The sequence below is a fragment of the Canis lupus genome, chromosome 33, assembly GCF_003254725.2.
Source record: "Canis lupus dingo isolate Sandy chromosome 33, ASM325472v2, whole genome shotgun sequence".
Classification (NCBI taxonomy): domain Eukaryota; kingdom Metazoa; phylum Chordata; class Mammalia; order Carnivora; family Canidae; genus Canis; species Canis lupus.
The window spans coordinates 19,950,311-19,964,874 of NC_064275.1; the positions used below are offsets into that span (position 1 = coordinate 19,950,311).

At 39.3% G+C, this 14,564-nt stretch overlaps 1 protein-coding gene across 2 annotated transcripts in view; it reads left to right on the plus strand.

Moving 5' to 3' along the window:
* Positions 1-13,797, plus strand: part of GAP43 (growth associated protein 43) — a 101,550-nt gene extending 87,753 nt beyond the window's left edge. For both annotated transcript variants that reach the window (XM_025476842.3, XM_035710114.2), the window contains exon 3: positions 13,096-13,797. In XM_025476842.3, the coding sequence (XP_025332627.1) occupies positions 13,096-13,184 (89 nt within the window). In that variant the 3' untranslated portion in view covers positions 13,185-13,797. The remainder of the gene's footprint in view (positions 1-13,095) is intronic.
* The last annotated feature ends 767 nt before the right edge of the window (positions 13,798-14,564 follow it).

A 14,564-nucleotide genomic window follows, 5' to 3' on the forward strand; every position in this document is an offset into this window, starting at 1 on the left:
ACAACAAAGCTTCCTGGAAATTTAAAAAAAAAAAAAATTTCTCATAATGAAGTTAAAAAAATCTCACTGTATCCAATAATTTTCCTGAAGGTTAAAGACAAGAAGTCTTAGGTCTCTTTCAAGTCTCAGACTCAGTGATTATTATGAAATAAGGAAATCTTTTCTTAAACTTGGATGTGATGTCTTGTGCCTGGAGAATCGCCATGCCCTCTGTAAGTTGCCTACTGGATGCAGGATTTACAATATATCTGGGGATGGGGGTGACCTAGTTCTTGTTCATTCAATGTGGTCAATTTTTGCTACAAAATTTGTGGAATCAAATGGAGCTAAAGCCAAAGATACGGTTATTTCATTTTGAAATCAATTAGCTGCTATTCTTTGGGCATGAAATAAAGGAGACTGTTCTGTTCTTAAGCAGAGATAATAAGCAGAGAAGTTCTGCCTTTGAAACATCACTGTTTAGCAGCCTTGATTCTTGCATCATACATCATAGAATCATTCCCTTCCAGTTTGGTCAGTTGTCATCTTCACTGTTTTAATCATTTCTGGACTCTGGCCCTTGACTTCAAAGCCTTTTTTCAAAGAAGGATTTTTTTCCACTCTACAAGCAAAAAGCTTCGTTAAGTCACAGATTTTTATCTCCCTTTCTTGAACTATTTGAAAAAAAATTGGAACTGTGCACTAAGATTGATATTAGCTTGAATTAGAGGAGAGAGGAAGATGTTAACATACATTTCTTAGGCACATAGGTAAACCAAGATAGTGACAGTCTCATTTGCTTATCACAAATCTATGAGATAGATATTATTTCCACTGATGAGGAAATAGAAAAGCCAAGGAAGATCCATATTAAATACCCATATGTGAAACCCCTCAATACACTGCTTGACACTTAGTAAACATTAAGCCAATGTTAGTTCCTGTTCAGTCACTGGTAATAATAGTTGACACTTATTGAGCACTTACTGAAATATGTCTTAAATACCTTGAATAATTAACACACTTAGAACAACTTAGAACAATCTTAGAACAACAATACTACCATCAGTTACAGGTAAGGAAAATGAGACAATAAGAGGTTAAGTTGCTCACTCAAAGTCATGGTAAGTGTCAGAGATAGACTTTAAATGCAGATAGTCTGCTTCTAGAACCAACTTTCTTATTCACTACTCTGTCATCTAAAAATAGTTATGCTTTTAGTACATATCTATTTTTTACATTTGGGGTTTTTTTTATCTCAGTAGTTTGTTATAAAATTAGAAGATAGACATAAAATTAAAGTTAATTTTAAAAAAGAAAAGAAAAGGAGGATGGGATAATGCTTTCCATGGCCATGAGCCAGGATAATGTGGAGGTTCCTTTCTGTAATGCAACCTTTTGAAATTCAGACAAACCCCTGCTATTTAAACTTTACAGGTCCACAATTTTTCTGCTTGAGGCAATTCAGGTTTTATCTACATGTCACAAAGCATTCTTGGGATTTTTCTCTTTTTTCCATATATTCTTTCCTCTATAAATATTAAATGTTTATTTTGTGATAAGGATGATACTTAGAGTTGGGGTTAATATACATGAATCGATTCACTAGAAAACGTGTGTGTGTGTGTGTGTGTTTTCCCAGATCCTTTTCTAGGCATTTGGGATTTATTAGTGAACAAAGTAAATTAAAAAAAAAAAAAAATCTCTGCCTGAGGATCATAACAGAAGACTTGGTCTAAAGGATCATGGATGTCTTTCTTGAGAAATTAGCCTGGATGTGAAACCTAAAAACAGTGGCATAGCAAGACCGGTGGGAGTGGTCTTTCCTAAAGGAGGGAAGTGCTTTATTACTTACTTTGTTTATAATGGTCAGAGCATGGTTTTAATTAAAAGGTAGACCAACGGGGTAAAAAAAATCTCTGCCTTTGTGAAGTTTAAATTCTAGCAAATGTATCCTTTTCCTTTGAAAAGTTGTTCACAGTCAAGACTCAAAAGTATACCACAAACTGATGTATAATGCAAAGGATATAATTTCCATATAAATAAAGAGTAGGAACTGACTAATTATGCCTAGGATAGCCTTGGAGGTGTGGAAACAACATTTGAGCTGTGTCATGAAGGAAAATTAAGCAGCAAACCAGAATGATTCAAACCTTGAAGACTTCCTATGCACATTGACTGAGGTAATTGGCCCGTCTCCCAACTCCAGCACTTAATTTTTGACGAAAGGAATAAATCTGATCCCATTCTCTAAAATTTGAGCTTGAGATGGGACTCTTGTGTGGGTACTTTATTGGTGGAAATCTGTAAGGGAGTGAGAAAGAAGATGGACTAGGAGAAGAAGACAAAGATGGGGGTGCAGGAAAAAGTGAAGTCCCAGCCTGATGCCACAGAGAACTCTGAAGTACCAACTGTACCACAAACAGACTGTTTTGCCCCAAAAAACAAGGACACTAAAAGTCATTAGGGGCAACCGGGTCATCACCTTTGGTTGGGGTGATTCACAGTTCATACCTCCACTCAAGGTGCAAGAGTGGGCCATTGGCAGCCAACCCCTCTAGCAGCTGGAAGATGGCAGAGAGGATCTGAGAGGGCACCAACAGTATCTGTGACAAGGAGCACAGGACATCTGGGCCTAAGTAGGGATGTAGAAATGTAGTAAAAACTTGAATGGCAAGCAAAGGGAGAGATAATATTGTGACTTAATTTTTTGCCACCTCTTTCTGCTTTGGTAGGCCATTTATAAAATCTGAAATAGGCATTCCTTATTTTTTTTTTTTACTTCATTCACTAAAAAAGTCTTGAAGTATGAATACAGATGGTTCCCGACTTACGATGATTTGGCTTACGATTTTTTGACTTTATAATGGTGTGAAAGTGATACACATTCAGTAGAAGCTGTACTTTGAAGTTTGATCTTTCCTCAGGCTAGCCGTATGTGGTACGGATCCTCTCTCGTGAAGCTGGGCGGTGGCTGAAGCTCCCAGTCAGCCAAGGGATCACAAGGGTTAACAACTGATAGACTTACCACCACTCTGCACCCATACAGCCATTCTGGTTTTCGCTTTCACTACAGCGTTCAATAAATTACATGAGATATCCAACACCTTATTAAAAAGTAGGCTTTGTGTTAGATGATTTTGCCCAGCTGTAGGCTGATGTAAGTGTTCTGAGCATGTTTTAGACAGGCAAGGCTAAATTATGGTATTTCGTAAGTTAGGTGTATTAAATGCATTTTTAATTTTTGATACTTTCTTTTTTTAAGATTTATTCATAAGAGAGAGAGAGAGAGAGCACAAGCCTGTGCGAGCCAGGGAAGGCGCAGAAGGGGAGGGAGAGAATTCTCAAGCAAATCCCCTGCTGAGCACAGAGCCCCGCACAGGGCTTGATCCCAGGACCCTGAGATCATGACCTGTGCCAAAATCAAGAGCTGACCACTTAACCAACTGAGCCACCCAAGAGCCCCTGACTTAGGATACTTTCAAAATTACAATGTGGGGATGCCTGGGTGGCTCAGTGGTTGAGCATCTGCCTTTGGCTCAGGGTGTGATACCGGGGTTCAGGATCGAGTCCCGCATCCAGCTCCCTGCAGGGAGTCTGCTTCTCCCTCTGCCTATGTCTCTGTGTCTCTCATGAATAAATAAATGCAATCTTAAAAAAATAAAATTACAATGTGGTTTTGGGGACATAGCCCCATTGTAAGTCGAAGATCTCTGATTTAAAATTAGCAGAATAGAAGAGGCATTATTATTCAGGACTCCTGATTTGAAGTTAGTTCTTGAAGACAAATATGATTGTTATTTTGATGAAAGGGAACCTCTTTCGTTTTGAAATCAGGGTCCGCAAATGTATCTTCTTGGTACAATTAAAAAGTCTTACTCCAGACACCAGCCTGCCTTCTTTTATTTTTCCAGTGAGAGTGTTTTTTTTTTAAAAATTTAACCTAGTTTCTGTATTTTTCATATTGAGTGTATTCCTTTTTTTTTTTAAGGATTTTATTTATTTATTCATGAGAGACACAGAGAGGCAGAGACACAGGCAGAGGGAGAAGCAGGCTCCATGCAGGGAGCCCAACGTGGGACTCGATCCTGGATCCAGGATCACGCCCTGGGCTGAAGGCAGGCACTAAACCACTGAGCCACCTGGGCTGCCCTCTTTTAAAATTTTTGAATGCCTTTTGACCCTACCACTGATTTTACCTGTGGCCAGATTTTTCAGATTAATGTTATCTGCCTGCCTGGCCTCTAAGACAATGGAGTTTGTAAAGGCTGGAGACTTGCAAGGAAGCCTTTCTCCCAGCTAGGATTCTCCTCACTTGGGATACTGGGAAGTGAAAAGGGGCGATGGAGAGCTGAACTCCTATCAGATGGAATTTTGGACTATTTAAACAATAGGTAATTCCACAGAAAAGAGGAAAACCAACTCAAGTTCTAGTCTAAACTGTTTCTTACCACCACTATTAGCAAAACTCAGTATCACAGCATCACTTTTGTATCCCTAACACGGCCCTTCTCAGTGTCATGGGAGCCATCAGGGCTTGTGTCACTCCCCGTCCCCCGCTAACTAACAGGAAACAGTGTCTCACTGGATCTCCAGTTCAACTGCCAGCTCGGCGGAGGGTAAGATGAAGGGGTGGAGCCCCTTGATCAATATGCTAGAGTGAAAATCCTCCCAATTTTTGTTTTCATTTTTAACCTTTAAAAGTTGAACTTAGGCATTGTGAGAACAGTAAGAAATAATGAGAATACTGTTTAATTTTATGTATTTATTCCATCTTGTCCCAAAAATGATTTAGGCCAACAACGAGAGCCACATAAATTGTCATTTCTAAAACATTTTCCTGCATGTTTCTAGTGGAGGAAGATAGAACACTAGTTTTGGATGGTTTGGCAGACATTCTGTATAGAGAATGTTTAAGAAGTTTTCAAGGCCAGTCAACTTGTACATTCTTTGACTTTGTCTTAATTTTTCCAGAACAAAAATCTTCAGGGAAGAAAGAAGGAAGGAAGGGAAGAAAGGAGGAAGGAAGGAGGGGGAAGGAGACAGAAAAATCACCAACTTTTGATCCCACTGTTAGAGATCTTAGATTCTTTCCCAGCCCAGATCTGAATAGTTATTTAATTAATAAATCACTTGTACCCTTAATTTCTGATCAGAGACTACAGGAGCATTCTAGGGGAGAAGTCCTCTTGATCATTTATATGAGAAAGAAGTTTTTTATCCCTTTGGGAAATTGTTTTGTTTTGTGTTGTTTCTCCTGGGATGACAATGTTAAACTTGATTGGTGTTTTTTACACAAATCTCATTTACAGGTCGGATTAAAGTCTCAACAATTCTACATTTTAAATTTGATAAAGTCCTTTCAAATGCCTTCTTTCAGCTTCCAAACAACGTGCAATAGGTTGGGGCGATCATTATTCATATTTTTTTGTAAATTAGGAAATTGAGGCAAACAAAGGAAAGTAACTTCTCTGAGATCATATGACTAATTGGTGGCAAAGTCAAAGTTGGAATACAAATCAGCTTGGTCCTAGGCCTAAACTTTTAAGAGAAGTAAACATGTGTGTGTGTTTCAGATATCACTGGGACACCCCCACCATACTGCCTTTGAGTTTTCTCCTCAGTTAAATTTTTGTTTGTTACTCTTCTAAATTCTCAAGTAAATAGTGTTATAAGCAATAGGATTATCCTCTCTTTCAAAGGCTCAGAAAGCAAGAGGTGGAGGCATAGGCGATATATGCACCATTCTGCTGACATCAGAATGGTATATACTGACACCGTGCTCTGAAAGGAATTTAAAATGTAAAACATAGTTTTAAAAAGGGGGTTCAAAATGTGGATCCAGGGACATCAAAAGCCATGATCCAGGGCAGCACAGGTGGCTCAGCGGTTTAGCGCCTCCTTCAGCCCAGGGCCTGGATCCAGGATCGAGTCCCACGTCGGGCTCCCTGCGTGGAGCCTGCTTCTCCCTCTGCCTGTGTCTCTGCCTCCCTCTCTCTCTGTGTCTCTCATGAATAAATAAATAAATAATCTTTAAAAAAAAAAAAAGGCTGTGATCCAGGCTCCAGATTGAAACCTGGTCTACAGCTCAAGAGGAAGACCACGTATATGACAAAGGAATGTATAGGAGTTAGCTACAGAATGGAGTTTTTTATTATTATTTTCATTTGAGCATTTGAGATGATCATGTTTAATATTCAAGAAAAGTGAAAAATAAAAAGAAAGCAAACACCCCAGCCCAGTGTGATTGGTAGAGTAATTGTGGGGATGGCCCCAGGATGATAGCAGCTTCTATTTAATCAATGTTGACAAGGCTGGGGAGAGCTGGGCAGGTCCCAAGAGATAATGTTTTACTCGGAAATCCACTCAACCTAATTTCAGTAATGTAGGGCTGTGGAGGGCCCTGGAGCAGAGCCAGTAAACAGGGCCATTAGAGCCCAGGGTAGGCGATGGCAGCTGGGAACACCGCCATCCCTCCAGCAGCACTGCAGCCCGGCTGCCCTACTGAGCACTCGAGCAGCCGCTGCTGCATATGCTGCTGGTATTTGCTCACCGACCGAACACGCAGACGTGCTATTTTCACCCTTTCGAGGAAGTGAATGAGATGCATAAAACCAAGAGCTGCTTCCAGACTCCGTTTCAATAAAGATCAGAAAGCCAGTTTGGCATACATCTTTTAAGGACCACTGATCACCCACCTGGGTCCCCTTACTCTTTTAAGGCTACCACCACACTGTTCCAAGTGCATACAGAAAGGACTTCTAGCTTTCCTGCTGTTTTCTAAAAAGATTATTTATTTATTTATTTACTTGACAGAGAAAGAGCACAAAAGGAGAGGGAGAAGCAGGCTCCCCACTGAGCAGGGACCCTGGACCCAAGGTTCAATCCCAGGAGGACCCTGAGATCATGACCTGAGCTGAAGGCAGATGCTTAACTGACTGAGCCACCCAGGCACCCCTTTCTTGCTGTTCTAAAGTGGCCTCGATCTTTCTTAGGAATGGTGATTATGTATCGAGAATGTGAAAACTACTAGGGTTTTCCATATTTTGAAACTTATGTGGCTTTATTAAAGATACTCAACTTTTCAAATCCAGGAGAAATTATGCCCTTTGGGGCTGAGTTCTTGTCTAGCTACGACCACTTGGAGTGGTCCTTCTCCAACAAACAATACACATGACAGCAATGCTGTCGTATAAATATGCTAGTGATTACTAGCACACCAGTTCCAGGAAGGTAAAGATTCTTGCTTGGTCTTTTCATTGCTCTAGCACTGCTGCTATATTTGCAATATGTTGAATGGAGTGTGGTACATATTGAGGCTCAGGACCTTTTACTGAATAAATAAATGAATGAGGAACACATTGTTTCTTCCCTTTTTTAGTGTTTTCAACTCTAGTGCCTTCAAGAACACATGACTTACTGTCTGTGATGTTAACTTTCTTCTTAAGTTAACACAGAAATGGTAAAATTCATGGAGACCCCCAAGAACATGGTCGTTTCTTTTCTTTTTTTTTTTATGATTGATTGATTGATTGATTGATTGATTCATGATAGACAGACAGAGAGAGAGAGAGAGAGAGAAAGAGAGAGAGGCAGAGACACAGGAGGAGGGAGAAGCAGGCTCCATGCTGGGAGCCCAATGTGGGACTCGATCCCAGGACTCCAGGATCACGCCCTGGGCCAAAGGCAGGCACTAAACTGTTGAGCCACCCAGGGATCCCCAACATGGTCATTTCTAAGAGGTCTTTGAATCTGAAAGAAGTAATGTTTTTGTCAAGGCTAAAATACCAATGCCAGAGAAGGTTACCAGATGGTAACATCATCTGTTTAAATTGACTACCTATCGTTTTTGATAATTTAAATATTTCATATATTTAATATCAATAATTATAAAAAACTACCCAATATCATTTTTTTTTTAAAGAACTTTTTTCTCCCTTTAGACCAGACTGTTAAAATGCATCATTAGTTTTTGGTTTAGGGGTACATTTTTGTTTGTTTTAGAGGACACATTCTGCTTCATAATAAACCTGGATTTAGGGGTTGATTTCCCTTGGTGAAGACTGGTTTTGGGGGAGAAGCCGTTGCTAGATAGCGAATAGTAATGTCTGTCAATGAGAATAGCTTCACTGGTCACCTGAAATATATATAACCTGGGATTCCTTCAATCTTTCTTTTCCTATGATCTCTTAACCATAATGTTAGGTTTCCATGTTTAACATGAGCAGAAATGCTCTTCAGATATAACCTGCAAGAGAAATAGCATTTTCTACCCTTTCACTTGCTGGATTTCAGCAATCACATGAGCAACTCCAAGCTCTCCTTGTTCGCTAGCTCCAGGCCCATTTACTTCCACTTGTTCTGTGTCACTGAGTACTAAAAATTCCATTCAATCTTTAGCTTCCACAGCCTCTTCTTAAGCAATAACTGTCTCAGAGGGAGGTTGATCCTCTAGATGGGGAATGTGATTATTTACCCTAATTGGATCATGATAATTGGAGTGACCAGCTGGCCTCAGCCATTCATCTATCTCTGACACTCACCATGGTGATCAAAGTTTTTGCACAAAATACTAAAGATTACATATTAACTCATCTCTAGCATTTACAATTATGTAATTAGTGGCAGAGAGTGCCAAGACCAGATTTCATATTGTTCAAGACTGATCAAGATTCTTCCCTCCATTCCGAGCCGCTTTTATTAAGGCCAGTTTTTGGACTTTGTAGGCTGCAGGTGTAGGTACCTGTGGATGCCCCCACCCCCACCCCCACTCTAGTTCCCACTATGAGCCCACTCATTCTTCTTGGGCAAAGATAAGGGCAGGGGGAGCAATCTAAAATAGAAGCTGCCTTGATGTCTCCATCTTAGGTTGAAATTTACTGCTGCCATTGACAAACGTTATAGTCTTAGGTAAGTTACTTCATCTCACTGTTCCTCAGCTTTCCTAGCTGTAAAATGGGATGATTAAAGAGCTGCAATGATTCAAAAATATGACACAAGTACATGTAGAACTGCTGAGTGAACATAAAGTAAGGGCTCAACTATGTTAGCTACAGCTAAACTCTTTATACAACGGGTCAGGAAAATCATAATTTGTGGTTCTTTCGAGGCAATGAGGTTGCTGAATAGAACAGGTAAGAAACTGTACATATACAAGTATATGGTCAATATATTTATTAACTACAAAGACTTTTCTAGAGTTGGCATTAAAGGGTGAGGGAGTAAGTTCACAATATGCAGTTCTCTCTGGCATTCAGGCTCAATGGATTTATACATGACTCGGATTCTGTTTCCAATAACTTCTCCTTTGAGGTTAAAACCTTTCACAAACTCATATACAGTCTCCATCAAAGTGAATCTAGCCAGAGCAGGTATGTGCTCCACATCCGATTACTGTTTCCTTCATTTGCATTTAGGCTTTTTCTGGTTTTAGAAGACTCTTACTTTAGATTATTTCCTTCCTCCGTATTTTTTCTCCCTATAATTTCCTGGTGGCCTATAAAACTTTCACTGAATCCACTGACTTGACACATTTTATTTCTACTGACTAGTTATCCTTCTTCTAACACAAAGATGACTCCTTTTTTTCATTATTCAGTATCATCAGGTAAATAGAATTTTTAAAAACTCCTTTCATCTCATATAAAATATAATGTATATATAATTGATATATTCAGTTAAGAGTTTTAACTAACTGACTGACATATTTCCTTTTGTAGTCAACTAATTGAGTTTCATCAGTTTTAATTTTATGGTTTTTATTTTAAATTTTGGAGCCAATGATTTGTTTTTAATCTCAGAGGTTTTATAGGTCATTAAAAGCCTCTGGACCCTAGCTACTTATTTCTAATGCTTAACTGAAAAAAAAAGTAATTTGATCTTGACTTTCTCTGGTCAAATTTGGCCAAGATTAATAGAACTTCTAGGTTTTAGTCCTGGCTAGGTCATCAGAAAACCATATGATTTAGAGAAATACCTGGACTTCTGTTTCCTCATGTATAAAGTGAGGATGTCCATTCATTCTTTTATTCAACAAATGTTTATTGTTTGAAGGCCCTTTCTGCATGAGGTTCCATGCTAGACACAGGGAAGTTCAAAGTTGGGCAAAATGGTATTGTTTTTACCCTTGAAGAGTTATATCTAGTGACTAGATGTTCTTTGAAACCCCTCTTCCTGCTAACATTCTATGATTATGGGTCTCATTGTCTGTTAAACGTATATTGTTGAAAGGCTTAAGTGAAAGCAAGAGTATTTGCTGGGTTTTTTTTTTTTTTCACCTTTTCTCAATATCTAGAAGAATGTCTGACACATTGCAGATGTTCCAAAACAACCTACTGGGCAAGTAAATGAACAAATAATTATATTTCAAATACTTTAAAGCTTTTAAAGGAAAGAATAGATATGTAGATATCGAAGCTGTTAAAAACAGGGAGTAAACAGCAGCACTTTCTGTCACAATAAACAAATGTGTGCAAGTTTCACCCCTTGTCCCAGGCCCAGGCAAAGGGTGACAAGAGAAAGTACAGAAATTTGGGAGGATTTAACCTGATTTCACTCCAACAGGAGATAGAAAGTGTGTCTGCTTTTTAGAATTCCTTGAATCTAATTTCCCTTTTGGAATGTTGTTCCCTTATTCCATAACCAGACAGTTCTCTTCATCTAAAATAATTCCAAATTGTTATAAATGAACCTCACCGAAATAAACCTGAAAGCTTTCTTTCAGCAGAAAATCAGCTGATTCATTAGTGCACTGAAGTTCTATCATCCATGAGGAATAGTGCTGGTACATAGAGTATTACAATGATCAGAAATGAGTTAATCTTCTGATACAAAAAATTTTCCTGGAAAATATGATTGGTATGCCGAATTCTTCAAGAGTTAATAATGGTCAACTTAGAAGGTTATAGCCTTAAAATACCTTTATGAGTAATGGTAGGCAGCCTTAGTGCAACAATTATATTTTGCAAGTAATTTATGGTCAATGACAAATCCCCAAAATAAATCAGACTTTAAAACTTTGGTCAAAAATGAGTCATTGTAGGGGCGTCTGGGTGACTCAGTCGGTTAAGCATCCGACTCTTGATTTCGGCTCAGGTCATGATCTCGAGGTCCTGGGACTGAGCCCCATGACAGGCTCCCCATTCAGTGGGAGTCTGCTTGTCACCCTCTGCCCCTCCCCGCACTTGCACTCTGTTTCTCTCTCTCTCAAATAAATAAAATTTTTTTTAAAAAAAGAGTCATTGTAACATTAAAATTATCCATCATAGCTGCTACTTTATTTACCAGACCAGCCTCATCAAATCTATCTTCAAGGAGATAAGCATTTTCTTCTACTGAAAGATTTGGAAGAATATTATTAGATGGTTGTTCCAAAGAAAGAATTCCAAAAATATATTTCCAATGGTGGTCTTTTTGGATGTGGATGTTGAGCTTAATCTGAATATAAACATATAGCTGAATGATTTGAAAGAGACATACATTTATATGATCTCTTCTTATGGTTTCCTAAAAGGCTCTGATTTCTCTAGTCTCAACACCTCTCAATTCTTAGAAAGGCTGCTTGTGAAGTTGATCCTTGGATGGCATCTAGCAACTTGGATTTTGAGAGGGTTCTCACCATTCCCTAACTAAGAGTCTTTACTGTGCCTAAACTCTTTTTGCAAATAATGTGGTTTATGGTAGACCTATGCTTTCCTTCTGGGAGTCTGGATTCAGTATATGCGAGGTAGAGGTTGTCCACATGACCATCCTCTGGTAAGAACTATGTATTTGTAAGCCCAGGTGAGCTTCCCTAGCGGACGACATCTCATATATATCACAATTCACTGCTGCGAACTGTGGATGTGCTGGAATTAAGCACATCCTTCCTGTATGACTCCATGGGGAAAGGACCCTTGGAAGCTTGTGTGTGGTTTCCTCCGAACTTCAGCCCATGCAACTTTTCCCTTTGCTAGTTTTGTTTTGTATCCTTTCACTGTAGTGACTTATAGCCATGAATAGGACTATATACTGAGTCTTGTGAGTCCTTCTAGCAAATTATTGAGCGTGAGGGTAGTCTGAGGGACACTCCACACGGGGAGTTAAGGTCATCAACACAGGTAATTGCAGGGCAAAGGAATTCTCTTTCTACAAGCTGGCATATTAGTAAACTGTCTGTAACATGAAATCGATTGCATGAGTCTCAGCAAACTAGGAGCAAGAGTTAGAAAATTTGCCGACTTCCTGAGAAAAAATTATCCTTTAAAAAGATGCAGTGTTCCTTGTTAAGTGAAGTACATTGCATAATGGATTATTAACATATTCAGTTGGAATGTTCTTGACTGAAAGAAACTAAAAACTACTACTATGGTTTAGTTTAGAGGTTAGCTATTTGTCTCATAATTTCAAAAAAAGTCTGAGGAAAAGATGTGCAGGAGTGACAGGTCACTCAATGACAGTTTTTTCCGCATCTTTCTGCCCCACCATCCTTAGTGTATAGTTTTTGTCTTTATGGTCACAAGATAGCTGCTCCACTACCGGATACTGTTCGATGTCTCAGGCATCAGGAATAGCATAAAGGTCAAACACCTCCTCTGGGATCCTCTCCAAGGAATTCTCTATCTAATTGGCCATCACTGTGCTACATGGACAACCCTAGCTTCAAGGGGATCTGGAAATTCAAGTATTTTACTTTCCAGCCTTTATAACACCACAAATAAGAAATGAGACAGTTGGAATGGGTGTTCAATGATCCACCAAAACTATCTGTCACAATTAGCTTGACATTGTTGGAAAAGAGATCCAAGACTGTTGTCGATTCCTTATTTGAAGAGCCCGTGTATGGATACCCTAATTACAAGGCTGAGTGATTGAAGACCATGGTAATTTCTGTTTAGTGATTCTTTCCCCTGATATCATAGCTTTGTTCCTGAGCTCATCCATATGTGTCACTGAACAGCCTTCTGGAGGTAACATCTTCTGAACTGGGAAATTGTATCACTGGGATAGCAAAAATCTCTATATATTAAATCTCTTATGAAACGGTATGAAAAGGAGAAATGCATTGCATTATCATATGAACAGATGAGACAAAATACTAACCCCTCTCCCCTCTCCCCACCTTGTTTTCTTCCTCAGAAGCTGTAGATGAAACCAAACCTAAGGAAAGTGCCCGGCAGGATGAGGGTAAAGGAGAAGAACGTGAGGCGGACCAAGAACATGCCTGAACTTTAAGAAATGGCTTTCCACGTCCCCACCCTCCCCTCTCCTGAACCCTGTCTCTCCCCACCCTCTTCTCAACTCCACTCTGAAGGTTCCCCTCCTGTCCTGCTCACATCCGTGAGTCTGTCCTCTCCTACCCACTAGCCCTCTTTCTCTCTGTGTGGCAAACATTTAAAAAAAAAAAAAAGCAGGAAAGATCCCAAGTCAAACAGTGTGGCTTAAACATTTTTTGTTTCTTGGTGTTGTTATGGCGAGTTTTTGGTAATGATGATCCAATCATTTTGGGAAATTCTTGCACTGTATCCAAGTTTTTTGATCTGGTGCGTGTGGCCCTGTGGGAGTCCACTTTCCTCTCTATCTCTCTCTGTTCCAAGTGTGTGTGCAATGTTCCGTTCATCTGAGGAGTCCAAAATATCGAGTGAATTCAAAACCATTTTTCTTTTCCTCCTTTTAATGTGATGGAATGAACAAAAAGGAAAAAAAATCAAAAACCCAGTTTGTTTTGAAAATAAATAAATAAACAAATAAATAAATAAAGCAAATGTGCCAATTAGCGTAACTTGCGGCTCTAAGGCTCCTTTTTCAATCTGAATATTAATAAATCATGAGAGTAAGCAACCTCCAGGACTCTTGTGTTTCTGTTCCACCTTCTCATTAGTTGATCTGACATATTGACGTCTGACATTTCATCTTCTTTCTGGCCTCCCAGTCTGACATCAATGACCCTGATAAAGAAAAGAAGGATGAAGTCTAAGATTCTGGTCAGGACCAATCTCTTTGGTCTTTGATTGGATTGCTGGGGACTATACTTATTTACTGGGGCACTATAACAAAGAAGCACAGTCTGGGTAGCTTACCAAACATAAATTTCTCACAGTTTTGGAGACCAGAAGTCCAAAATCAAGGTGTTGGCAGGATGGGTTCCTCTTGAGGGTGAGGAGGAAAGGATCTTTTTCAGCCTCTCTCCTCAATGTATGAATGGCCATCTTCTCCCTGTGTCTCTTCACATCACTGTGGGCATCTCTATGTCCAAATTTCCCCTTTTTGTAAGGACCTCACTCTTACTGAAATAGGCCTCACCCTAATGACCTCATCTTGACTGTATTACCTCTGTCAAGACCCTATCTCCACATAAGGTCACATATGCATCTGGCGAGGTGGGGCATAATTCAACCCATAACAGGCACTAAGACTTGCTCAAATGACCTTAGAGTATTTTCATGATCCTGGAGAAGTATCTAATGGAAGATTATTCTAGGTTTTGCTAAGCTGAATATTACAGAGACATACATAACTCTTAGAAACCTCCTGGCTTTTGTTTAAATGATTTATTTTAATCCAAGTATTGACAGGGTACATTGTATCTTTTTCAGCTTTAATAAGTT